Consider the following 26,595-nt stretch of genomic DNA (forward strand, 5'->3'; position numbering starts at 1 on the left):
GGTTCTAAGCCCGGCCTGAATAAACCCTGAGACGCCTCTGACACCTCCTTGGCAGAGGAACACTGCCACTTCAAACAGGAGGATCGGGAGAGTTTCAGTCAAAGAGTTCTTATAGCCTGGCCTCAGCCTGTGCCTTGTACAGGGAAGAAGGGAAATTGCCATCAGTACTGTACTGTCTACTTTATTTGATTCATCCCAATACTGGACACACTAGCTGGGTTACAAGTGAATGTTCAAATTATGGGAATAATTGATGTTGTAGCTCACAAAATCTATGTTCTTGTTGCAAGAGGTATCGAGTACTGAATCAATTCCCTATGCAGATAGAACCCAAAATAACTGAAGTAATAACTTTGTTTTGTGGATGGGAATTATTAGTGCCTGTTGACTGAGAGATACCTGAGGAACGGTGGGAAGCCACAGTTAAGGAGTGTCTAAAAGAGCCAAGAAAAGGACTTGCCTAAAAAAATGAGTAAAAAGGAGTGACAAGGGAAACAGAGGGCAAGCCTGGACTGAGCACTGTACTCACCACCGAGATCACACGTACCTGCTGTGGGAAGCAACCCCATAGGCAGGGGAGGTGGGGGTATAAGCCATGCCAGACCTCTGTCATTCCTGTTTCTGTCTCTCATTTGTTGTCTTTTCCCTTCTGAGATACCAGCAAGATCGTGTCCCAAATGCTACAGAAAGTATTACACGGAAAGGAACCAAAGTTCCTTTTTGTTACACACACCCATGTCAACAGCCACAGACCCACCCAAATTGAGTACCTGCAGGCAAAATGGGGGAAAATATTGGATTACAAGGAACTTAGGAAAAAGTAGTAATGCTTGGGGCATGGAATGTCCAAAAGGAGAGAGATGGATTTGTTTTACATTTGATCTTAGAGATATAGTCCAAGATTCGGTAAAAAGGCAATTAATAAACAAAAAGGTGAAACCAGCACAACAATCTAGCTCTGTATTAACCCCAAATTGCATACTGCATCGCATTATAGGACTCCAAGCAGTTATAGAGGAGATAACAAACAAAGCTGTTCAGGCACTGGAATTAATATTGAGTCAGCAAAGCCAAACTATAACTGCAGTGTATTAAAATAGGTTGGCTTTACGCTATTTATTGGCTAAAGAATGGGGTGTACAGATTGTTGAAAATAGATGGCAATGAGGGTGTCATCCTGGAAAAAACAAAGGATATCAGAAAAAAATTATGACCCTGGTATCAGTCCAAAAATAACCAAAGGGAAAATAATGTTAAAAACTAACAGGTGGGGTAATGTATTGAGAATGGGATGGTGGAAGAAATTAGGATTCTTCCTTTCATGTGTTACAATTGTTTTGATATTTCTTCTTTGTTTAATCCCATGTTTTATTTGATTACCAACAGAGTCCAAAGAATGCAAGAGGATAAGACATATTGCTCAAGCCAAATGATTTATAAAGAATAAGAGGAGGGATTGTGATAAATGCATATTTATGATTGGCTTTTCGCAAGTGTTACAATGAATATTATATGTGTCATGTTAGAAAGTTTATGCTGTATTAATTCTCTTACATATTTTGTTAAGTGCAGTTTTAGGTTACAACATAATATTAAAATAGAGACTATGTACGTGGGGGGAGTTTTCTTTTTAGGAATGAGATACTCCCTTGGAGGAACACCTCAGTCTTCCAAAGGAGAGGAATTTATGGCTTCTTATCAGAAGAAGCTAATTTCTTCAGGCCTTGCTCAGACTCCAAGACGCCAGGGGATTAAAGGAAACAGCTGACATACAACAGACAGAGTTTTTTGTTTAGAATAGAATGTATGCATAACCATGAAGGATGTATGAATATGCAACAAGTGTATTGGTTTAAGGGTGATTCCTTTGTTCACAAGTCATGCTTTCCGTGACTTAGTGTCCAAGAGCATCCGGAGTCCATAATTCTTTGCTTTTTATTGTCTTGTAATTGCCCTAACTCTAAACTTTATTACTTTATTATTTTTATAACCATTTTATTATTATCAAATTTTAAAATTTTAAAAACCAAGTGATTGGTGTTTTTCACACCCGTGAACCTGCAGGGGGATCTCTGCAGCCCCATTGTTATAAGTTATGGAATTATTCGTGATTATGTAAAATATACATTAATAAGTTGTGGTCGTACAAAAAGGTTCTTAAAGGTTTAAAAGACCACAAGCTGCAGCCGGGAAAAGATTGCAAAACCACAGATTGCAGGAGAAAGAAAATCCTAGTTTACAAACGAAAATTTCAACCATACCCACCAGAGTTGCGCACAAAAATTCGGGAATTTCGCCCAGAGCTGCCCGAATCCCGGCGGGGGCGGGTCCCGGCCCCTCGCAGCCCTCACCTGCACAGGTCTTATACTGCATGCTGAGCAACACATTTGATTTGCTTTCTCTTTGCTCTGTTTTTTGGTTTTTTTTTTTTAAGAGCTAACACCAGTGCGTCAGAAGGAACTCTGAACCCAGTTACTCTGACATTTTGGGTGATTCTTGGAGGTGAAAAAACATATTAGCATACAAGACCTCACCTTATTTGCTTTCCTGTCTTAAAACAGCATTGGTTGCAATAAGGTGTTATAAATCCTTTAGTTTTCTGAGCTGCCCTTATTGGAGGCTTTCTGGGAATCTCTTTGCTTTGGTTAGTTTTTATTGCTTATACTATTTTGTTTCTACCCAAGCCTCATGGTCTTTTTTCAGTTTTTCTCACACACAGACTTTCTAGGTCGCAGGTATCAGATACGATCATTTACACATAAGCTTTAAGATCTCAGGTTCTGAATTGGCTTGATTAGGAGCCTTCAATTTACACTTGGGACATAGAACTCACAAATTCTGCATTATAATAGTACTCATACAAGGTGCTAGCCTCTTAATGCACCAAAAACTCCCAGGAATTGCCTGCAGGCTATTCCATTTATCACTTCGGCATTTTTCCTTTATTTAACCCCTCTTTTACAAAATCTCAGTCTTTTCTAGTTCTCTTCTCACACAATCTAATTAAAGCATTGTTTCTACTGACACTTATTTCGTTGCCCTGCAAAAGGCTGTGCCTGTTACAGCAAAAACTCTGATATGCTCACAAACACAGAACCCTGTCCTTATCTCAAATTCAAGGACAGTCAGGGCTTAAGTTGTTGTGAGGGAGGAATTCTTGGAATTCCTTTAATTTGTTTTACTACAGTTAAATCATTATAGTGTAGCTCTTCTGCATAAAATGCTACACTTGTTGCAAAAAATATCTTAAAATCTCTATAAATGCAACTATATAATCTCGAGAATTAAAATACTATAATGTGGGGGACAATCACACAAACTCACTGGGAAACTCACTGGTGGTATCTCTTAAAGTGTCCCCTTTTCTCAACACAACACAGCATAACAGCACACAGTAAAATTCCAGGAATCCAAGTCCGAACCACTGGGGCAGAGGAACCCCCGCAGTTCGGCTAGCCACTGTGCAAATGCACACAAATCACCGCCTGTAAACACAGTGCACGTCCTCAGCCCCGTTTCTCCGCTGGTTTCCCTTCCCCGCGGGCACTCAGGCCCAGGAGCGAGGCCGGGCCCTGCCGGCTCTGAGGGACTGCCCAGCAGTGCTGCTCTGGCACCCCAGGGCCCTCTCAGTCCGGCCCTTTATCGCACACCAGCGCTCCTTGGCTGTCTCCGCAGGTGGCAAGCGAGGCAGAGCAGAGCCCCTCCAGGGAAATTCCCCGGGTGTGCCAAGGAGGTCTGTTCTACCCCCTGCCCCTGCGAGGACAGAAAATCTCCTGCCTGGCTCGCCATAATGAAACGCGGATGAAAAATGAAACCCTACAATTTTAATAAAGATTTGTAGGGAATGGGTATGTTTATTCATAGCACTGTGGACGCATGTCCATTAAAGGGCAATAAGTCCTGGTGGTGGGGAGAGGGGGGACCCCCAAATGCCTGGACTGGGGGGAGACTGGACAGGGGGACCCTTGTACTGCAAAACCCCCCCAGCATCCCTAAGCAGGACCCTGGAGAAGGGGGATCCCCAGGACCCTCGAGGATCCCCAGCAGCCCTGAGACAGGGGACACCAGAACCCCAGAGAAATGAGACTGGAAATGGGACAATCCTGGTGGCTTTTTTTTTATTAACTCGTGATTTTTGGAGTTTTTTATGGACACCTGGAGACTTCTGGAAATGGATTTGGGCAGGAGGAATCCCCGACCCAAGGCATTCCCACCTTGTTTTTTCCCACACCAGGATTTCCCACTCCCAAACTTTGGCTGCATGGAGGAGGAGGCTGTGAGGAAAATGCCCAGGGACACCCAGGCAGGTGAGGAGGAAGTCAGTGCCCCTTTCTCCCACTCTCCTGCTCCACCTCCCAGCCCAGCACAGCCCCCGGCTGCAGGACAGCCCCGCTGCCGGTGCCCTCCTGCCGGGGATGCACTGGGGGGATCTCCTTGTCCTTCCCTGTGGCACGGAGGCAAATCCCATCCTCTCCTTGTCCTTCCTCCCCCAGAGCAGGAGCTGAGGATGGAGACCAGGGAGGACAAATCCCCCCAGCAGAACATAGTGGAAGAGGCCATTTTGAGCAGCTCCACAGCGCAAGAATCCAACAGGGAGGAAAAGCCCCGGAGATCCCACAGGAGGAGGGGCTGCAATCCCAGCCCAGGGTGCTCTGAGGAGGAAAGGCCCACTCTGGGTCAGGAAGGTGGGCAGAGCTTCAGCCAGAGCTCAAAGCTGATGGTCCATGAGAAGCTTCATGATGGGGAGAAGCCCTACAAGTGCTTGGAGTGCGGGAAGAGCTTCAGGCACAGCAACACCCTGATCCGCCACCAGATGATCCACACTGGGGAGAGGCCCTACGAGTGTGGGGAATGTAGAAAGAGCTTCAGCACAAGCTCCCACTTCATCTGCCACCAGAGGATCCACACTGGGGAAAGGCCATACAAGTGTGAGGAGTGTGGGATGACCTTCAGCCAGTGGTCCCAGCTGATCATCCACCAAATGATCCACACAGGGGAGAGGCCTTACGAGTGTCCTGAGTGTGGGAAGAAGTTTCACACCAGCTCCCATCTCCTTGTACATCAGCGGATTCACAGACAGGAGAGGCCCTTCCGCTGCCCTGACTGTGGGAAGGGCTTCAAGCACAACTCCACCCTCGTCACCCACCAGCGCATCCACACCGGGGAGAGGCCCTACGAGTGTCCCCGGTGTGGGAAGAGCTTCTCAGACCGCTCATTCTTTACCCGGCACCAGCGGAGGCACCGGTAAGGGAAGCCCTGCGAGAACCCCGCCTGCAGGAAGAGCTTCGTGCGCTGCTCCAGCTCCATCCCCATCAGAGGACCCACCCTGGTCAGAGTCCTGGTGACCCACATGCCCTGTGATACACAGAGGGAAGTGGCTGCTGTTCCTTTTATTTTGCCTCTTATTATCTTTTATCTTCCTCCCTTCAAAACACAGAAAATTGGGGTTAAAATCAACAAATTCATCAAAAGTATCTAAAGCCTCACATTTTACTTGTGTTTTGAGGAATCTTGGGTTCCAGGAGATATCTGTGAGGATATAGGGGAGTTCGGGGGCTATTTGCTTTAGTTGTCTTTATTTCTTGGCACTCCAAAAGATGAGAGGGACTGATCTGTCTGCTCAAATCCACTCAGTGCCACTAAAACCTGCTGAATCGCACCCCAAAATTACTCGATTCCACCGCCTCTGAGGGTGAAATTGGATTGGAAGGGGATTGGGCAATGAGGGATGCAAATCAGGAGGGTGAGATGAGCATTGGGTGGGGCGGGATGTGTGGGATGGGCATTGGGAGGTGTTAAATGGGGGAAGTACAGTTTGAGAAGGGATCTTGATGTCCAGGAGGGGTCACATGGGTAGAGGCTGGCATTTGGGAGGTGGGGTGGGGTCTGGAATGAGACAGCCAAAGTTTGGGGATGATTAAGATAGGGGGAGCCCATTACTGGGTGAGTGTTTGAATAGTTTACATACATGAGAAGCTGCTGGGGTGTCTCACATTCCTGAGGCAGTTTTGGGGCACTCCCCAGCTCTTGGGGGGTTTCCTGAGAGCAGCTCCATGGAGCCCCATGGCCAGGGGTGGTTGCCACGGGCCTGAGCTCAGAGCAGTGCCAGAGTCCATTGCCTCAGTGCTGAGAGCAGAGAAATGATGAATGGCCCCAGACATCTCCAGTGTGTGTGTGTGGAGGCCTGTGAGCTTACTGGGGAGAGGGCAAAAGTGATCCCCTGGAGAAATGCACCGTAGGCTCTGGGCATTCCTCACAGATCAGGGTGAGGACAGAAGCTTCCCCCATGGAGCTCGGCAGCACTGTGTTAATTTGTCCCAGTTCTGTCCCCATTGACCCATTGGCCTTTCCTACCCCTTTTACCCTGATATGTTCATGTTCTAGCAAGTTCTCCCTTCCCTATTTTCCCATTGGTTTATGTCCCCGCCTATCAACCCTGCCATTCCCTATTAGTCCCTTCCCTGTGTACCACCCCTAAACCCTGAGATCCCTGACGCTCTCCTCCAGCCCCTCTTTTCCCGTATTTACACCCTAAACCCTCCTTTGTCTTTGTCTTTAACCCCCAGAGCCCTGGAGCGTCAGACCCTGATAAACCCTCGTTGGAGCTCCATGCCTGGGCCCTCCCGTGTCCTCACTGCCGAGCTGCTCCGTGTGTGTGTGTGTGTGCTGGGCTCCCGTGGCTCTGCCCGTTAGCACAAAACACTCCCAGGGAAAGTTGTGCCGCCACCACCACAGACTGACAGTGTCCCTGGGGACCAAGAGGCCACTGTGACACTGTGGGACCAAGGAGAGCATTGCTGCCCTGCCAGGCCTCATGGAACCAAGGATCCACTGTGACACTGCAGGGCCTTGGGGACCACGGTGACATTGTGACACTGCAGGGTACAAGGATCCAAGGGACTTTGTGACACCAAGGGGTCCCATGGAACCAAAGGGACATTGTGACACTGGGAGGCCTCATGGAGTCATGGAGACCATTGGGACACTCTGGGGCCTCATGGAACCGTGGTGACACCAAGTTGTCTGGGAGGGCCTGGTGTAACCAAAGGTACATTGTGACACTGAGGGGCCCCTTGGAACCAAGGACATCTTTGCAGATGACACCAAGCTGGATGTGAGTGTGGATCTGCTGGAGGGTAGGAGGGCTCTGCACAGGGCCCTGGACAGGCTGGATCCAGGGCCCAAACCCAACAAGGTGAGGTTTAACAAGTCCAAGTGCCAGGTCCTGCACTTTGGCCACAACAACCCCTGCAGCGCTACAGGCTGGAGACAGAGGGGCTGGACAGCAGCCAGGCAGAAAGGGACCTGCAGGGACTGATGGACAGCAGGCTGGACATGAGCCAGCCGTGTGCCCAGGTGGCCAAGAAGGCCAATGGCTCCTGGCCTGGATCAGGAATGGTGTGGCCAGCAGGAGCAGGGCAGTGATTCTTCCCCTGTGCTGGGCACTGGTTGGGCAGCACCTCGAGTGCTGTGTCCAGTTCTGGGCCCCCCAACTTAGGGCGGACATGGAGGGGCTGGAGCGTGTCCAGAGAAGGGCAACACGGCTGGTGAGGGGTCTGGAGCACAAATCCTGTGAGGAGCGGCTGAGGGAGCTGGGGTTGTTGATCCTGGAGAAGAGGAGGCTCAGGGGAGACAAGACAGTGTCAGGGCACAGGTTGGACTTGATGATCTCCAAGGTCTTCTCCAACCTTGCTGACTCTGTGATTCTCTGAATCCACCCTTGGAGCAGTTGCAGGAGGAGCACTGGGCCTCCTCTTCAGAAGCTCCAGCAGCCCAGGTCCCTCAGCTTCTCCTCACAGCCCCAAAGCCCATCCTGTCAGTCCTGCAGAGCCTCTGCAGCTCCTCCTCACTGCCCAGAACAGGGAGCCCCACAGCCAGACACAGCAGCCCAGATGTGCCCCCCTGGCCTGGGGTGCCTCTGGCAAGGGAGCACCAGGGAGAACTGCAGGAGCCTGCAGACAATTCCTGCAGCACTTGTGGGATGATCCTGCTCCCCAAGGGATCTTCCCATGGTGCCAAGTCAGGAACTGCAATGGGGAGCGGGGCCAGAGAGGAAAGGGCAAACAGGGATGGGCTGTGTGCAGGGAGGGAACAGGGGTGGGCAAGGGAAAGAAATCTGTAACAGGAAGAGTAAAGAAAGCAAAGATGAAGCCAAGGAAATGCTCAGGGCAGTTTGGGGGTGGCTGCCAGGCAGCCCTGGCTCTGAGCAGCAGCGTCTGCAGTGGGACAGAAACTCCCAGCTGATGGGAAGAAACTTTCTGGCGGACTGCAGAGGCCAGGACAAAGCTGAGTGGTTTCCCTGGTGTCCCCCAGCTCTTCCTGGCCCCAGGGGCTGATGGCATTTGTGCTCCCCCAGGTTCATGTCCCCACAGCACCAGCATGGGGGTGCTCCCGCCTGCTGTGTGCAATGCAAACAGGGGCCCCTGACGTTTCTATGTGGACAACATTAAAATGTAAAAGAAAGAAAAAGATCCTCCAAAAGGAAAACAACAAGAAGTATCAAAGTTTGCTTGTATTACAAGTGTTTTGCAGAAATTGGGCCAGCAGTTTAATGTTCCTGAAAGCATCCAGTCATCAGTCTCCACACTGCAGCCTTGAGCTCCTGGTTCCTCAGGCTGTAGATGAGGGGGTTCAGGGCTGGAGGCACCACCGAGTACAGAACTGACACTGACAGATCCAGGGATGGGGAGGACATAGAGGGGGGCTTCAGGTGAGCAAATGTGCCAGTGCTGAGGAACAGAGAGACCACAGCCAGGTGAGGGAGGCAGGTGGAAAAGGCTTTGTGCCGTCCCTGCTCAGAGGGGATCCTCAGCACAGCCCTGAAGATCTGCACATAGGAGAAAACAATGAACACAAAACAGCCAAAATATAGAAGAGCACTTAGCACCATAAGCCCAAGTTCCCTGAGTTTGGAGTGTGAGCAGGAGATCTTGAGGATCTGTGGGATTTCACAGAAGAACTGGCCCAGGGCATTGCCATGGCACAGGGGCAGGGAAAATGTATTGGCTGTGTGCAGCAGAGCATTGAGAAAGGCACTGGCCCAGGCAGCTGCTGCCATGTGGGCACAAGCTCTGCTGCCCAGGAGGGTCCCATAGTGCAGGGGTTTGCAGATGGACACGTAGCGGTCACATGACAGTCAGGAGGCAAAACTCTCCTGATATGAAGAAAGTAAAAAAAAAGAGCTGTGCAGCACATCCTTTGTAGGAGATGTCCCTGGTGTCCCAGAGGGAATTGTGCATGGCTTTGGGGACAGTGGTGCAGATGGAGCCCAGGTCGCTGAGGGCCAGGTTGAGCAGGAAGAAGAACATGGGCGTGTGCAGGTGGTGGCCGCAGGCTACGGCGCTGATGATGAGGCCGTTGCCCAGGAGGGCAGCCAGGGAGATGCCCAGGAAGAGGCAGAAGTGCAGGAGCTGCAGCTGCCGCGTGTCTACCAGTGCCAGCAGGAGGAAGTGGCTGATGGAGCTGCTGTTGGACATTTCTTCCCTCTGGGAATTTAAAAAAAAAAAAAAAAAAACTTTACAAGGTAGGGCAAATTTCTTCTAATCCATCCTATGTTTTCTATTTGGAATATTTCCAAAATTACTTCTCTTCCTCTGAGGGAACTTCACTAAACTTTTTTTTTTTTTTTTGACTTGGTCTTTCTGCTGCTGAGTTACTGCCTCATATTATCTTCAGCATTGCTCTCAGCCTGCATGCTGAGAAGTCCAGAGGGAAAACAGGGCTCCCTGTGCTCCAGTGCCATCAGACCTGCGTGTCCCCACACAGCTGCCCTTTGCTCATTTCATCTCTTTTATTTCAGTGTGATTCATCTCCTTTATTTCAGTGTGATTGAACTTAAAACATCCCTGAAAAATACAGTGACATTTTGATGGCACCAATTTCAAAATAAATTTCCCTAATCCCTTCTCTCCTTTTTTTCCTTAGTTGCTGAACAGGAAGGGATATTCAGGGTTCCTCTGGCTCTCTGCTGCCTGGAGCTGTACCTACTGGGAGCTGTTTCTCTCTATCCAAGCCTTGTCCCTGCCAGTGTTGCCAGAGCCCAGCCCTGCCCTGGGGGCTCAGCTCTGCCCTTTAGACCCCTCCCAGCACAGGGCACTGCCCAGGGGCCTCTCCCTGGGCCTTAAAGGCAGGGCAGAAAAACAGAGATGCTGCAAGCCAAGGTGCTGCTGCTGCTCTCTGTAGGTAGAGGAGGGTGAGGAGGCACTTTCTGAGGGAGATCTGAGGCAGTCTGCTGATGCCCAGGGTGACAGTGCAGGAGTCTCAGTGACACAGACAAAGCTGACAGCCCCTTTCCCTTCCCTTTAGGAGAAAGTTGAGAGCAGCCCTGGCCATGCTGTACCATCTCCACCAGAGGAGGAACCTCCCTGATGGGGGTCACTCCTTCCAGCTCCAGCTTCTCCCCTGCACAGTCCATGGAGAGCTGCCAGGCAGGCTGAGAGCTGCCCGTGGCAGGTGGCACATCCCCTGGGCTGGCCAAGAGCCCTGAGGGCTGCAGGAGCTGCTCTGCAGGACAGCCCTGGGCAGCCCTGGCTGCAGCACCAGCTTCACCCCCTGCAGCCATCCCTGGCAGCAGGAGCCGTCCTGCCCTGTCCCTCTGACAGTGCCCAGGACAGCCCCACTCTGGAGCACATCCTCCCCCAAACCAGAAACGGCAGCAGAGCCCTCCTTACAGTCACATCAGTCCTGTCCTGGGTCAGCTTCAGGAGGTCCCTGCAGCCAGAGACTGACTGTGTCAGAAGTGGTGAAGATTTTCCATGAATGAGCTCAGAATTGTCCGTCCTTCCAGCTGCTCTGGGCCTCTGTCGGCTTCACTGCTCTCAGGTACCTACAGGCAAAGCCCTCAGCCCTGCTGTGTTGGGAGAGGAGCTGCTCCTCAGGAGAAATGTCTTTCTGAGGCTCTTCTTGGATTGGCAGGACCTGCCTCTGTGCCAGGAGCCTGGCCCAGCTCAGCAGCACAGACACAGCACCCAGATTTAATGACTCTCTCGGGGCTTTGGTGTTGTTTACATAAAACTCAGTCCCTGAGAGAGTGTTCAAAAAACTTCTCAAGAATTAGAAGTCAGAGTCAAACTCCAAAGTTTTAATGGATCCCACTGAGGGACACAATGAGAAAGTATCCCCAGTCAGAGCAGAACACTGGAGGCACTTATGGGAGCTGGGGACAAGCAAGGGAAAGGTGTCTCTGGTGCTGAGCAAACCTGGATGTGTTTCAGGAATGCAAAGGGCCCAGGCCTGAGCCCCAGCCCCTGGCAAGGCAGATCCTGTCCCTCCCTCATTGCTCAGGGCTCTTCCCGGGATGGGCACTGGGATGTGGGGATGGGCAATGCCAAGGGCAGGACCATGGGGCGGCCCCTGCCAGGCTGCTGAGCAGGGACAAGGAGGCACTGAGGCCCCAGGGCTGCAAGGGTCACTTGTCCCCTCGTGGCCTCAGGCCCAGGGCCAGCAGCCATGGCCAAAGGGCTGCACAGGTTGGCTCTGTCAGGGCCTTGCAGCTGCTGCACATCCCTGTGCCCTCTGCAGCCCAGGCTGTCCCACGGTGTCCCTGCCCTGCGCCTCTGTCCCTGCAGGCTGTCCTCATCCCCCGGCTGCCCCACCTCGCTGGCCCTTCCTTTGCTGACAGCTCTGCCTCCTGCTGCCCCTGCCTGGCCACACAAAGCCTTGGCCTTGATACCAAAAGGGTTAATTCCATTTTTACCGTGCCTGTGAACTTTTAACACAGGAACAAGGCGTGCAGGAGCTGCTTTTCCAGCATGGACAGTTGGAAGTGTAGAAGACATCTGGCTCAAGTGTGCAGTGATAGAAAAAGCAAGGACTGAACCTGGGAACTTGGGGTGGGTTTTATGGAAATGGGTAAATTGTAATTCACATTTAGTGACTGTGTATAAGCAACACACTGGTAGAGTTACATGTCCACATAAGGTTAGGAGTTATCCCTCACTAGACCTCAGGCCTGAATAAATGATCCCCTCTTAAATAGCAATTTAGTATTAAGGAGCCTTGTTCTGATATTTCAGAGATTTGTTGACCATGGGTCTCACAGAACCCAGGAGTCAGCTGTGACTCTGTCCAAACTCATGGAACAAAGGGTCCATGGTGACACAGCGGAACCCCATGGAACCAAAATCCATTTTGGCACACTGGGACCACATTGAACCAATGGCCCATTGTGACACCATGGATCCAAGGAGACCATTGTGACCCTGAGAAACCTCTTGGAACCAAGGGGCCATTGTGACACAGCAAGGCCTCGTGGAACCACAGGTCCATTGTGACACTGCAAGGTCACACAGAACCAAGGTGGCCATGGAACCAAGGTTCTGCTATGGAACCTCATGGAACAAAGGGACCATGGTGACACTGTGGAACCAGGGAGACTGTTTATGGCAGTAGGAAAGCTCATGGAACCCCAAGTCCATTGTGACACAGCAAGGCCTCATGGAGCCAAGGGACCATTGTTAAACTGTGTGGCCTCATGGAACCATGAGCCATTGTGACACAGTGTGGCACCTCATGGAGCCAAGAGTCCATTGTTACACTGTGGGGCCCTGTGGCACCAAGGGGACCACAGTGACTTTGTGGGGCCTCATGGAACAATGGAGACTGTTCTGACACTTTGGGACCCACTGGAACCAAGGGGCCATTAGAGCATGGCAGGGCCTCATGGAATCAAGGGGACTACAGTGTCACTTAGACCATTTGATTTAACCTTACTTACAGGCCTGACTGGCTCAGTTACCCAAGGCACTCAGACCCCTCAGAGAGCAGCATTTCTGCCACATTTCCCCAGCACAGGCACTCCTGTGTGCACACAGACACAGAGAGTCAGTGCAGGGCACCTGTGAGAAATTCCCCTGAGGGCAGGGAAATGCTCCCTGTGGATGCTTTGGCATCTCCCCAGCGGGGAAGGGTTGAGCCTGGAGGAGTGGGGGGATCGGCCCAGGCTCCCTTGTTGTTCGGGATCCCCCGAGTGCAGCAAACGGGAGAGTTCCCGGCTCGGAGAGGCCCCACTCAGAGGGAGTCACTGGCCAGGAGAGCTCCAAGGGCTCCTTTTGGAGCGCTGTTTGTAGGGCCCCAAGAGAGGTGCTTCAGTCCCAGCCATGTTTCACCCTGGCCACACTTGGCATCAGCAGCTTTCTTTGGCAGGGTGAGAACAGGGATGTTGTGCCCCTGAGGGAACACAAACAGTTCCCAGGGCTGCTCCTAAAGCAGCCAGGAGCTGGTTGGGCAGCAGCAGTGCCTGGAGCAGACAGGGTTTGTGATGAGCTCCAGAGGAGCTGAGCCCAGGGGCTGCTGGCCAAGGCCGAGGCCCAGCGAGCATTTCTCACCTGGCAGGGCGGCCTGAGAAGGGGAGGGGGGAATAATTCCCCCCCTCAGTGTGCTCCCAGTCATTCCAGGATTTCCATGTCCCTGCTCCAAATGCTGCTCCCAGCCCTGATCCAAGGGAATGGGAATGTGCCACTCCCTTGCCTGGGCAGGGTCACACCTGAGCCAGGTGTGCAGGGCAGGACCTTGCCCTGACCCCAAGCACTGTCCCAGCTCCAGGATCTGCTTCCCACCGGCCTCTTCCTCCTGCAGCCCCGAGCCCAGCTTGGTGCTGAACAAAGGGGCTGGGCCGGGGTCATCCCCTAGCGGCGGCTGTGCACCTCCTCCGCCCTCTCCTCAAATTCCCTCTGGGGGAGCAGGAGCTGGGGCAGGAGCCCTCTGGGGGGGGACAAGGGGGTGACACCAGGATGGGGGTTACACACGCTCTGGGGGGACACACATGGACCCTGGGGACCCCTCCTCAGAGCCAGGAGGATGAACCCCAACATGGAGCCACCAACCCCCAGCAGCATCTTGGGGAGTGGGACCTGGTGGCTGCTTTGGGGTTCTGGGGGATCGTGACTACCCAAAAACCCCCTCCCAGCCCCACAGCCACTCCCAGACTCTTCAGACCACCCCACAGCTCCCAGCCAGGACTCCCCAGCTACTCCCTACAAGATAAATGTCCTCAAGAACCACCAAACCCCTTCTCCATCTCCCCCAAGACCCACCCAAATTCCCTGCAAGCCACACAGCTCTGTCAGGGACCCAAACCTCCCTCACAGACCCCTCCATGCCTCCTCCCAGCACCACAAATGCCCACAAGATTGACAGAAGCCCTTCCCAGTCCCCTCAGGAGCCCCTAAACTTCCACCTCCCATGGCACTGACCAGGAGAGGTTGGTGGACAGGAACATTTACAGCCAGGATCAGCTCGGGCACTTCAGCAGCAATTTGGGCTCTTTGGGAGAACATCCCAAATGGGGAGACACAGGCCAGGGACTGGGACAACCAGAATTCCTGGAGAACAGGTGGGCTCAGGTGGACATGTTCTGCCAGCACACCTCTGTGATTATGGCCATGTCTTCTGGCTTTGACAACCTCAGAACACCCAAATTCTCCCAAATATGGCCTTCAATCAATCCCAAACTGACCCCCAAATCCTGGTAAATGGTGCAGGTTAAGATATCTTAGTTTAACTTCTTTATTTTCACTCCAGTTTTGGTTGTTTAGACTGGGTGAAGAATGAAATTATTCAGAGGGAAATGACCCCCAAGATCATGCAGCGCTGCTTAATGCCACCAGAATAACTGGATAGAGCAGGTGAAATTTTTTGGGATTGTAAAGTCAATAAATCACTTCCTCCCAATGAATTTCTGGTTTAGATCAGAGTCCTGATGGATGTTCCTGCCTCTGTGTTCCTCCAGGCGCCTATGGGAAACTAGGAGAACGTGGAGACCACTTTACAGGTGTCTTCTCAGCAGGGATCACGTGGAATGTGGGTCACCAGGGCTCCTCCCAACATGGGTGCTCCCCTGGGTGATGGAGTTGGAACAGGGCAAAAAGCTCTTCCTGCAGCAGGGGCATTTGCAAGGCTTCACTCACCGGTGCCTCCGTTGGTGCTGGGTCAAGTGAGAGCTCTGTGAGAAGCTCTTCCCACACTCCCCACACTCGTAGGGCCTCTCCCCGGTGTGGATGCGCCGGTGCACGGTGAGGTGGGAGTTGTGCTTGAAGCCCTTCCCGCAGTCGGGGCAGCAGAAGGGCCTCTCCTCTGTGTGGACCCCATAGTGGTGGAGGAGACAGGAGTTGGTGTGAAACCTCTTCTGACACTTGGGACACTCGTAAGGCCTCTCCCTGGTGTGGAACCTCAGGTGGGCAATCAGGTTGGACTTGAATCTGAAGCTCTTCCCACACTCCCCACACTCATAAGGCCCTTCCCCAGTGTGGATCCTCTGGTGGTGAACCAGGCTGGAGATCCTCTTGAAGCTCTTGCCACACTCCAAGCACTCATAGGGCCTCTCCCTGTCTTGAAGCTGCTGACGGACCACAAGCTCTGAGCTCTGGCTGAAACTCTGCCCATCTCCCTGGCACAGTCTGGGTCTTTCCTCCTCAGATCCTCGCAATCTGCGTTTGCAGCCCTTCCTCCTGCAGGAGGTCAGGGACTTTTCCTCCACGTTGGATTCCTGTGCTGTGGAGCTGCGCAAAATGGCCTCTTCCATGATGTTCTGCTGTGGGGATTTGTCCTCCCTGGTTTCCACCCTCAGATCCTGCTCTGGGGGAGGAAGGTCAAGGAGAGGATGGGATTTGCCTCTGTGCCTGAGGGAAGGGCAAGGAGATCCCCCCAGTGCATCCCCGGCAGGAGGGCACCAGCAGCGGGGCTGTCCTGCAGCCGGGGGCCAGGCTGGGCTGGGAGATGGAGCAGGAGAGAGGGGGAAAGGGGCACTGACTTCATCCTCACCTGCCTGAGTGTCCCAAGGCTCCTTCTTCTTCCTCGCAGCCTTCTCCTCCATCTGGCAAAGGGTTAGGGATGGGAAATTCTGTCTTGGGAGGAAAACAGGGGATGAGCACATTGAGTTTTGTACTGGTTTCAAAGCAAACCAGGGGAAGAATTTATGCCAGAAGTACAATTGAAAAAGAAAATTAATATCAAGGCAATGATAGAGAAATCCTGGCTTAAACTCACAGAGTCAGGATATAACCTGACACCCCGTTGCTCAGGGTGGTGGTAGCAGTCTGATGAAATGGTGGCTGCAGTCCGGCTGGAGTGATGAACGTGATTCTGTCAAAGCGGTGATCCTGTAGAAGGGTCTGGTCTTCCTCTGAAGGTCCAGTGGTGCTTATGGAGCTCTTGTCCTCTGGGAATCCAGTAGGCAAGGTGGTCGTGGTGTTGCAAGGGTGAGATTATATCCAGGTAGGAATGCTTGGTTCCTCCCCCTGGGCGGAGCATCCCACAATGGGATGATGTAATTTTATCAGCCCTGCAGTGACACTCAATGGCCCATTAACAGAAGATGGCCCCTGGAGGGCGTTATCAGGGCTGAGCCATGGAAGAGATAAAGAACACTGCCCCACCTGTTTATAACCGTTTATGGAGATGGTGACTGAAAACACTTTTGGTTACATCTGACACTGTAACCTGAAACAGTGAGGCAATCCCTGCTCGGGGTGGGGGATGAACACCACCCCCCTTACCCAAACTGGCTCAGGTGTAAAACCCCCACCCTGAGAAGGCCACGCACACAGGGGACAATGTCACACTTGCCCCACCCCGAGGGAGATCTCTGTCCCTGTCACTCCCTTACTTTCTCTCAATTTTATCTTCCTTTCCATGTCTCTCTCTACCTCATATTTACTGTTCAATAAAATCCACTTTGGATTTGGTCTCGTTAGCACCTTAAATGGGGCAGAGGCATCTCTCTAACAATTTTTTTAGCCAGATTGAGACATTATTTTGCACTGTGAGTTCAGGGCACTGGTGTCTGACCCCAAGTGCCTTTGACAACAGCATGGTTCCCTCCTCTGATGAGCTTGTGGCTCTTTCTGGAGGAACTCTTGGAAACTTGGATGCAGCTTCCTCTGAGCAACTTTTGGGAGAACTTATGAGGAAAATGGCTGTTGTGGATGGCCAGTGTAAAGAAAATATATTCCTGTCCTTCCCTGAAATGTTTGTTAAAATCACTGGAGGAAAGGGACCAAATGATACCAGTGAGACTGACAAGGATCATTCACCACACAGTGAGGAACACAAGGCTACTAAAGTCCTACAAGAAGCCCAACTCAAGTAGCTAAATTCTGAAGTAACTCCTGAATTCACAGGCTTGGGGGCTTTTCCAAATATGAGAATCATTATTTTCTTCATCCCTGTCACCTTTGTAACAGCTACACAGACCTTTCCCTTCCTTTTAATAATCTGTATCAGGCCAAATTTCCATTTTTCTTTTTTTGGAACCTGCCAGCATCTGAGTTGGAGCTGTGCTGGAACTGGTGAAATTTGGAATTGCCACAGAATTGGTGTTGTTGGCTTAGTAATGTTTGGGATTTGTTTGCGTTTCCATCACAAGTGACTTGTGGGAAGAGCAAATCTTCCTCAAGGCATTTTATGGAGGGTTAAGTTTGATTTCTGCTGAGTTTGTTTTGTCCAGTGCCCAGGGGATGCCCAAGGGCCCTCTGGTTTTGGTTTGGCCCTAATTTTCTTCTGATATATCTTAATCACTTAAAAACACCTGAAAAATGACTAAAAAGAGTATTGACTAGGGATATCAAAAGTCCCACCATTTAACAGGTATTTGAGGTGGAATTTATGGTTTGGGAACATATTCTGGAGGATTTGTGGGTTCTTGGGGGATATCTGGTAGTATTCTCCATATCTTTGCACTCCAAATGCCAAGGTGGATTGCTCTGTCACTTCAAAATGATTCAATCTCACTTGAAACCCCTCAATCTTACCCCAAAATTGCTCAATCCCACCTCAAAATGGCTGGTTCCCACCTCAGTCCCATGCCAAAATTACTCAATTCCACAGCCTCTAGGGTGAGATGGGGTTGGGAGGTGACTGGGAGAAGTAAGATCCAAATTTGAGGTTGTGGGATCAGGATTGTGTGGGGCTGATTTATTTTGATAATTAATAAAACTATCGGAATTATTGATTTATGTCCTATTCATATTCTGTCAGTTCTGGTTTGCTTTTCAGAGTGCTGCCTTCTCAGCTGATTTTGTTTGTGACCTCCTGTCCCAGACTGAAAAGCAAGATGTGTTCTATTTGCCATCTGTTTGGCAGTTGTCCTGTGTTAAGTGGGCAGTTTTTCCTTATCTCTTCCACAATCAATCCTCCCTCAGGGGAGACAACTGCTGATAATGGGCTATTGAATGTTGTCGGAACCCAAAATGTCCCTCAGACATTTTTAGAGGTTCCAGGCCTTGGTCAGAAGCATTTTAGACCCTGGCAAGCAGCTGAAAACAGCTGTGATTTTGAGTTTGAACCATGGAATGAATTACCAACTTTGAGGGTGGAACAAGCAGTCACAGAATGTTAGATGGTATAGTAAAAGTAGTCACAAATTAGAGGGTAAAATTTTTTAGTGTTGTACAGGGGGGTTTTAGTACCTGTACAGGGGGGTTTTCACTTTGTACAGGGGGGTCAGGAGTTCTAAGATGGAGGAAAGTGGTCCTTATCTTATTCTTCCTCCTTCTTCTTCCTTACCTCCATGTTCTTGGTGATGTTGGCATTCACAGATTGGTTTAGAGTAGAAAAGCACATTGTAACGTAGATAGTAGGTATTGGGGAAAATCTATAAACATATAGTACGTAATATATCATATAAAAGATAGCAGCAGCTTTGGGCGGGGAGAGAGACGACGAAGACACCGGACAGTGAGGGTGTCAGGAGAGTGTGTACCTCTGCCTGGGCCGCAGACCAAAGCAGCCGCAGCGGGCGAGGACAATCTTTTAGATAGCTAACAATAAACTACCTTGAGACCGGACAACAAGAGGCTGTGGAGTTTTTCTTTGGAAGCACGGGTTGGAGGAGAGACTTTACCACCACACGAGAGCCCCAAATCAATCCCGGGGTTCTCACAGAATGTCACTGCATGACTGATAAGAACTGTAACATCCCATTGTGAGATGCTCTGCCCAGAGGGAGGAGCCAAGCATTCCTACCTGCATCTAATCTTGAGATTCTGGCCCACAAACACAGCTTTTTCTGGGCTGGATTTCTCAGAGGAACAGCTGCCTCTTCCTCTTCAGAAGAAGACACCCTTTTCTACAGGATCACTTCTCCAACAGAACCACACCTGACACTGCAGGAGGACTGCAGCCACCATTTCAATTGGACTGCAGCCAACACCCTGTCCAACAGACTGTCAGGATGTATTCTGACTCCGTCAGTGTTGTTTTCGTTTACTGCATTGTTTATTTTATCTTTTTATTTTCTTCCCTGATAAAATACTGCTATTCCTGCTCCCATATTTTTACTAGAGAGGCCCCCTTAATTTCAAATTTTTAACAATTCAGAAATAAAGAGTCTACAGTTTTCCATTTCAGGAGAGGCTCCTGCCTTCCTTAGCAGACACCTGTCATTCCAAACCAAAACACCTCCTTACTCTCCTGCCTTCCTTTGCCTGCTCTGTTTCTCTCTCTGTGTCTCCCTTGACCCAGGGCAGCTCCCACCACAGGCCCTGTCCTGATTTAATTCCCAATCCATGAGCTACGACAACCATGGGTGAAGTTATGAAGGCTGGCAGTGAAATGTCCCTGTAGGATCTTGCTGCACTTGGCTTTTGGCTCTTCCATAAGAGCTTTGCCTTCAAGGACAGGAACATCTTTTCCTGGCTGGGAACTGGAATTCCAGCCCCTGGGAGTGTGTGCCATGGATCCCAGAGGGGCATTCCCAAGGCTCCCAGGGTGCTGCTCCTGCCGTGCCTCCCAAGGAGCTGTGCAGGGCAGGGGACAAGGTGCAGCAGCTGTGTTGGTGCTGCAGTGCCACAACAGCCCCTGGTTCCATGAGTTTCCGCACTGCCAACAGCGGTTCCTGGGTTCCATGATGCTCTGCTGTGTCCCCATGGATATTTGGTGGCATGAAGTTCTTCAGTGTCACAATGGCCACCTTGCTCCATGAGCTTCCGCAGTGTCCAAATGGCCTCCTTGGATGGGCAGTGTCACCATGGACCATTGGCTCCATGCAGCCCCGCTGGGTCACCATGGACTCCTTGGTTCCATGAGGTTCTGGGGGTGTCTCCATGGTCTCCTTGGATCCACAGCGTCACAATGGACCACTGGATCCACGTGGCCCTGCTGTGTCACCATGGCCCCTTGGTTACGTGGGACCCCAGGGTCACAATTGACTCCTTGCTTCGTCATCCTATGGGAGAGAACTGTCCTTCTCCCAGGGCCTATGGCCAAAAACTGGGATTCCTTCCCCAAATTTTCTTATATGCAAAGATTGTTCCCTGATGAAACTTGCCAATAGAAACAGGTCTGGCTGCCTTGGCCACCCAGGGGCCACCTCTCATCTGCCTTTCAGACACTGGGTCCATGTGCTTTTCTTGCTTAAAAAGCATCCATCTTGACCAGGCACCCATGGCCAAAATTTGGGATCTGCCTCCCAAATTCCCTATATACAAGAATAGCTCCCAGAAAAATGATGCCAGGACAGAGACGTCTGGCTGGCTTAGGCCTCTGGTGGCCGCCATTTATCTGCCCCTAAAACACTGGTGTTCCGTCCTTTCCTTCCTTTGGAAAAGAACCGTCCTGCTCCTCCGGATGTCCTTGTCTGAAATTGGGATTCCAACTCTAAAACTCAGTACATTGAAGGATTGCTCCCAGGCAAAATCTGCCAGTACCATCAAGCCTGGCTGGCCTTGGCCTCTGGTGGCTGCCCCTGCCACACTGGGGCTCGGTTCTTTCCTTCCCATGGAGATCACTGTGACACTGTGGGCACCTCATGGAACCAAGGGGATCATTGTGGCACCACTGGAGCCCATGGAACCAAGGGGCCATGGTGACACCGCGGGGCTTCATGGACCCAGAGACCATTATGACTCTGTGGGGCCTGATGGAACCATGGAGACCATTGGGACCCTTCAGGGCCTGGTGTCACCAAGGGGGCATTGTGACACCTCAGGGCCTCCTGGAAGCAAGGGACCATTGGGACACTATGGGGCCCCATGGAATCGAGGGAACATGGAATAGGTCTGGCTGGCTTGGCCTCCCAGAGTTCACCTGACAGGTCTGGCTGATCTTGGGATGTCAATGCCTGCCTCTCATCAGCTCCTGGAGCAATGGGGCTCCGTGCTCTCCTTTGTATGGAAAAGAACCGTCTGTCTTTTCTGATGCCCATTGCCAAAACTGACACTCTGCCTAAAAAATTTCCTATATTCAAGAGTATCTCTAAGAACAGAATCTGGCAGCTCTGGCTGGCCTTGTCCTCTGGTGGTGACCTCTCATTTGCCCCTAAAACAGTGGGGCTCTGTTCCTTCATTCCTATGGAAAAGAACTGGTCTTCATGTCCAGGAACCATGGCCAAAATTAGAATTGGCCACTGAACCCGGCCGGGCTCACGGAACCATCTGCAGCCCCGGGCAGATATTGACTCTGGCAGTGCTGCCATCCTCCCTGCAGTGAGAGAAAATGACAAAGGACATGCACACAGAAGACACCGAGGTCAGTGCAGAGGAAGTTGAGTCCCAGATGGGAGGGATGAGGAGATGCCTTGATCTTGGGGCTGAAATCCTCTGGTAAAGCTATGGAGAAGGATTTAATTGATACATCAGACTCTCTTTTTCCCTATAAGGCATTGAAAAATATGGGGAGATGACTTGTTTCAGCAAAGGCCTCCATGTAAAAGTAAGCAAAGTTTGAAGTAGCTGAGATCCCATGAGAAGTTTGAACAGAGAAAGAGAGCAGAGTGATGAGACCCTGTGCACCAGGGAGAGAAGAAGACCTCTGTTCCCAGAGATGATTTCAGAAGCAGTTGAAGAGAACCTCTGGTCTTGAACAGCTCATCTTTAAACTAATACTCCAGAAGCTGACATGGCCCATAAACACAGCTGTGGAAAAAGCTGTGAAAAAATGGCAGGGATTTCACTATTTCACTTTTTCCAAGTGGCTGCTATTCATGGAACTTGAAGAGGCACAAGAGAACTGTTTCCTTATGGAGAAGCCTCCATAGCAAGAAAAAGAGACTCCTCTCCCTAAGTGAAGTGAAGAAGGACTATTCTAGAGGTGATAGACCGGCTGAAAATTTTAGGTTTTGTCTCCTTATGTTGTCAATAAGGAAGAAAAAGTTGTGGCGAGAAGAAGAGTGTTCTGAAAGTTTCGTGCTGATTCTTATTACTCTTTCTTTTAGTTACTGCTAATAAACTTTTCTTTATGCTGTTTTAAAGTTTTGATTCCACTTTCCCTTTCTCCTTATCCTACCTCACAGCAGGAAATGAGTAACTATATTCTAGTGAGTGCACTGGTAATTAGACAGCACTGAACCCACCACACTAATTGATGCATTGCCCAAGAAATCTCAAAATTGATGAACCAAAACCACTACAGAAACTTCCTGATGAAAGGCACGAGAGCAGAGGGAAATCAAGGCAGAGCCATGGTTTGTCAGGACTTGCTTGATCCTAATGAGCCCCGTGGTTACATTTGGAGCTGAGCCCTGGAACCTCGGGGCCTGAGAGGAGATTGCACAAAACTGCCCAGGAGTTAAAATCAAGAGCAAACACCCAAAATGTCTCAATGCATTAATGGGTCCCACTGAGGTCCATCCCCAACAAAGGCTCCTTATGGACTCTTTGGAGGAGAGCACTGGAGACCAGGATGGCACAAAATCCTCTCAGAGATTCAAAATGGCACAAAAAACTCTCAGTGTGCAAAGGAAAATCCAAAGTACCTGAAAAAAGTTGAGTATCTAAAAGTATTAATGAGCTCCACTGAGTGTCAGCACAAAGCTCTCAAGGGACTCATTAAAGCAGATAATTGGGGCCATGATTGCACAAACCTCACACAGAGTCTGGTTTAAAAGGGAAACACCAACTACCTTAAAAGAACTGAAGTACCTTGAAGCATTAATGGGCCCCACTGAGTGTTGTTATCGACAAAGTCTCTCCAGGGACTAATTACAGCAGATAATTGGAGGCCAGGATTGCACAAACCTCTCAGAGACTGCAAGGCAAAAGCAAAGCCCAAAGTCCTTTGAAGAACCTGCAGTCCCTGGGAGCATGAAGGAACCCCCAGGGCCATTCCTGACCAAGGCTCCCCAGGGACTCCTTCCAGCAGATCCTTGAGGCCACTGGGATATGGGCTAGGGGGGGATGCTGAGGGCAGGACCAGGGGCTGACAGTGCCCAGCCTGGCTGGGGCTGTGCCAGGAGGCCCCAGGGCCTCAGGACAAGGTGTCTCCTCACAGCCCTTGGTGGCACAGACCCTGCTGTGCCCCAGGGCAGCAAGACTTGGCTTCTCTTTGTCCCCACCTCTCATCAGTGCCTCCAGTTCTCTGCTTTGCCTGGGGCCTGGGGACACTTTCTCAGTCGTGTCCCTCAGTGGGACCCATTAAAAGTCCAAGAAACTTTGGAGCTGGATTGTGACTTGGAGTTCTGGAGAGGTTTCTGCAGCTCCCTCTCAGGGCCTGATGTTCAGGGCCTGAGCACAAAGCCCCAGAGGGTCATTAAAGTCCTTGTGCTGTGTCTGTGCTGCTGAGCTGGGCCGGGCTCCTGGCACAGAGGGTGATCCTGGTAACCAAGCAGAGCTTCAAAAGCACATTTCTCTTGCTGAGCAGCTCTTCTCCCAGCCCAGCAGGGCTGGGGCACTGCCTGCAGCCAGCCCGGGCACAGCACAGGGGCACAGAGAGCTTCAATCAGTCAGGGCTGGGAAGGGGCTGAGAAGTGCCTGGAGCAGAATCACTGCCAGCCCTTGGCACAGGAACCTCTGGCTGCAGGACAATGCAGCTGCAGCTCCTGGAGTGATCTCCTAAAGCTGGAACATCCCAATGCCCACAGACCCTGTGAGTACAACTCTGAGTATTTCTGGTGCAGGGCAGGTGAAATGCTCATAAAGCTCTGAGATGCTGAGGGGTTCTGATCAGTCATAGAATTTTTCCAAGACAACGGTCTTGATAAAAAGGTGGAAATTTCCTAAGACTTTTTATTCAGTTTCCTATTATTGGAGAGTGACAGGGAAGGGGGGTAAATATTAATGGTGGTTTATGAATTTTGACAAGTGCATGAGATATCCAAACTGTTACTTTTAGTGATCAATAGGTTCACAAGTGATCCCTCATGTGCTTTCAGCCACTCTGCCCATGGACAGCAGCAGCATCACCTTTACTGGAGCCATCAGGCTCAGTCTGAGCTGTCCTTGCTCCAAGCTGCAAACAGAACCTGCCCCCAGCCAGTGCCCTGCAAACAGACAGGGTTCTGTCAGGCCAAGGAGAGTGCACAGAGATTTGGGGTCTGGGAGTGCTGGCAGGGAGGGATCAGGCACAGGGAAACACTTGCAGGAGGAAAATCTACAGGAAGCAGAGGAAGCAGATCAGGGAAGGAGAGAAAACAAAGCCCAGAAATGCTGAGGCAGGGAGAGTTTAGAGATGCCCAGAGGATCCCCTCCAGTGCAGCCCCTCCCTCTGCACAAGCCCCCTCCCTCCTGTCCCCCAGCCAAGCCTCTGCCCTCGGGGCCGGGGCTCCAAGGCGTGCAGCCCCTCCTGTGCAGGCAGAGCTGCAGCAGAGCCGTGGGGCAGCTCTGCAGCCCCGGGCCCAGTTCCCTCTGCAGAGCACAGGGCTGGGAGCAGCTGCCCGGCACTGGGGGCTCTGGCAGGGGGCACAGCTGGGTCAGGGTGACACAGCTGTCCCCAGTGCCCGGCTCTGGGCAATGCTGGCAGTGCAGCCAGGGAAGGAGCTGCATCTCCCTTCATCCAGTGCCATCAGAAGGACACTTGGAAGTCTCCCTGAGATTTCAGTCCAAGCTGGGAGCTTCAATCCAGGGTGCAAACCTGTCCTAGAGCATCTCTGAGTTATAGGATTCATGGGGAAACGCAGATGTGTTCTGACACTGAAAATGCTGCTGAGTTGGTGAAATGAGCAATGTGAGTCCTTGGCTCCAAATGTGGAGCTGGGCTGGGGTGGATCCATCTGCTCTCAGCAGTACCTGGTGACATTTTAGGGGAAGCGTGGGAAGGTGATCACCCTCTACCTGAGAAAGGTTAAAACCCAGAGAAATTCTAAACAGGTCAGAATGTCAGACCATCTCCCCTGAATCTCCTCTCATCACTTTGCCTCACAGAACTTGCTCTGTTCTCCCTTAGTTCAGAAGAAATGCTGAGGGTTTCTGATATACAAGACCACCATCAGAGACATGGGGAAGCTTAAAAACGAAAACCCTAGATCTCAAAAACACTTAAACCATGTCTGTGTGTTCCAGGGCAGGGTGTACGGGAAATTACTTTTATTTTGGTTACAGGTATCTCCTCTAACTCTTCACTGTCCTTTCTCCATGACCAGGTGCCCTTGTGCAGCCACAGCAAATGTCCAACAGCAGCTCCATCAGCCACTTCCTCCTGCTGGCACTGGCAGACACGCGGCAGCTGCAGCTCCTGCACTTCTGCCTCTTCCTGGCATCTCCCTGGCTGCCCTCCTGGGCAACGGCCTCATCATCAGCGCCGTAGCCTGCGGCCACCACCTGCACACGCCCATGTTCTTCTTCCTGCTCAACCTGGCCCTCAGCGACCTCGGCTCCATCTGCACCACTGTCCCCAAAGCCATGCACAATTCCCTCTGGGACACCAGGGACATCTCCTACACAGGATGTGCTGCACAGCTTTTTCTGATTATCTTCTTCCTTGGAACAGAGCTTGCCCTCCTGACCATCATGTGCTACGACCGCTACGTGTCCATCTGCAAACCCCTGCACTACGGGACCCTCCTGGGCAGCAGAGCTTGTGCCCACATGGCAGCAGCTGCCTGGGCCAGTGCCTTTCTCAATGCTCTGCTGCACACAGCCAATACATTTTCCCTGCCCCTGTGCCATGGCAATGCCGTGGGCCAGTTCTTCTGTGAAATCCCCCAGATCCTGAAACTCTCCTGCTCCAAATCCTATCTCAGGGAACTTGGGCTCATTGCAGTTACTGCCTGTTTAGGACTTGGTTGTTTTGTGTTCATTGTTTTCTCCTATGTGCAGATTTTCAGGGCTGTGCTGAGGATCCCCTCTGAGCAGGGACGGCACAAAGCCTTTTCCACCTGCCTCCCTCACCTGGCCGTGGTCTCCTTGTTCCTCAGCACTATTATGTTTGCTCATCTGAAGCCCCCCTCGATGTCCTCCCCATCCCTGGATCTGGCCCTGTCAGTTCTGTACTCGGTGGTGCCTCCAGCCCTGAACCCCCTCATCTACAGCCTGAGGAACCAGGAGCTCAAGGCTGCGGTGAGGAGACTGATGACTGGATGGTTTTGGGATCATTAAACTGCCGGCCAATTTCTGCAAATCGCTTGCAATAAACATCATCTTTGATACTTCTTGGCTTCATTTGGGATGATCTATTTCTTTGTAACACTCATTTAATTTTGTACTCAAAGAAATGTAATTTTTGTGCCATTTCTCATTTTGTTTCTTTCCTCCTTCCCTGTGCCCACAGACTGTGTCAATGAGGGGCTGTGTTCTTGGTGTCTTTAAAGAAAATAAAGGATCTCCCAAGCACAGTTTTCTGCAGAGATGTCCTTTTGTTGCCTTCTCTGGAGCTGCAGCAGCAATGTCTGTGTGCAGAGCTGGGGCAGATCAGTGCTGGCACAGCAGCTGTGCCCAGGAGCAGCAGCAC

General features: G+C 51.2%; 2 protein-coding genes across 2 annotated transcripts; one reads left to right on the forward strand and one right to left on the reverse strand.

Annotated features, from left to right (window-relative positions):
* Window positions 1-8,548: 8,548 nt before the first annotated feature.
* On the reverse strand, window positions 8,549-9,130 carry LOC140681539 (olfactory receptor 14J1-like; the record flags this gene model as incomplete). The annotated part of the gene is made up of 1 exon (XM_072921431.1): window positions 8,549-9,130. A coding segment is annotated over one exon (582 nt), but the record flags the coding sequence as incomplete, so codon positions are not given.
* Window positions 9,131-25,655: 16,525 nt separating this feature from the next.
* LOC140681540 (olfactory receptor 14J1-like) lies at window positions 25,656-26,243 on the forward strand. Its single transcript, XM_072921432.1, has one exon. It carries the CDS (start codon window positions 25,656-25,658, stop codon window positions 26,241-26,243), a length of 588 nt encoding a protein of 195 aa, XP_072777533.1.
* The last annotated feature ends 352 nt before the right edge of the window (window positions 26,244-26,595 follow it).

Source organism: Taeniopygia guttata, chromosome 37 (genome assembly GCF_048771995.1).
Source record: "Taeniopygia guttata chromosome 37, bTaeGut7.mat, whole genome shotgun sequence".
Classification (NCBI taxonomy): domain Eukaryota; kingdom Metazoa; phylum Chordata; class Aves; order Passeriformes; family Estrildidae; genus Taeniopygia; species Taeniopygia guttata.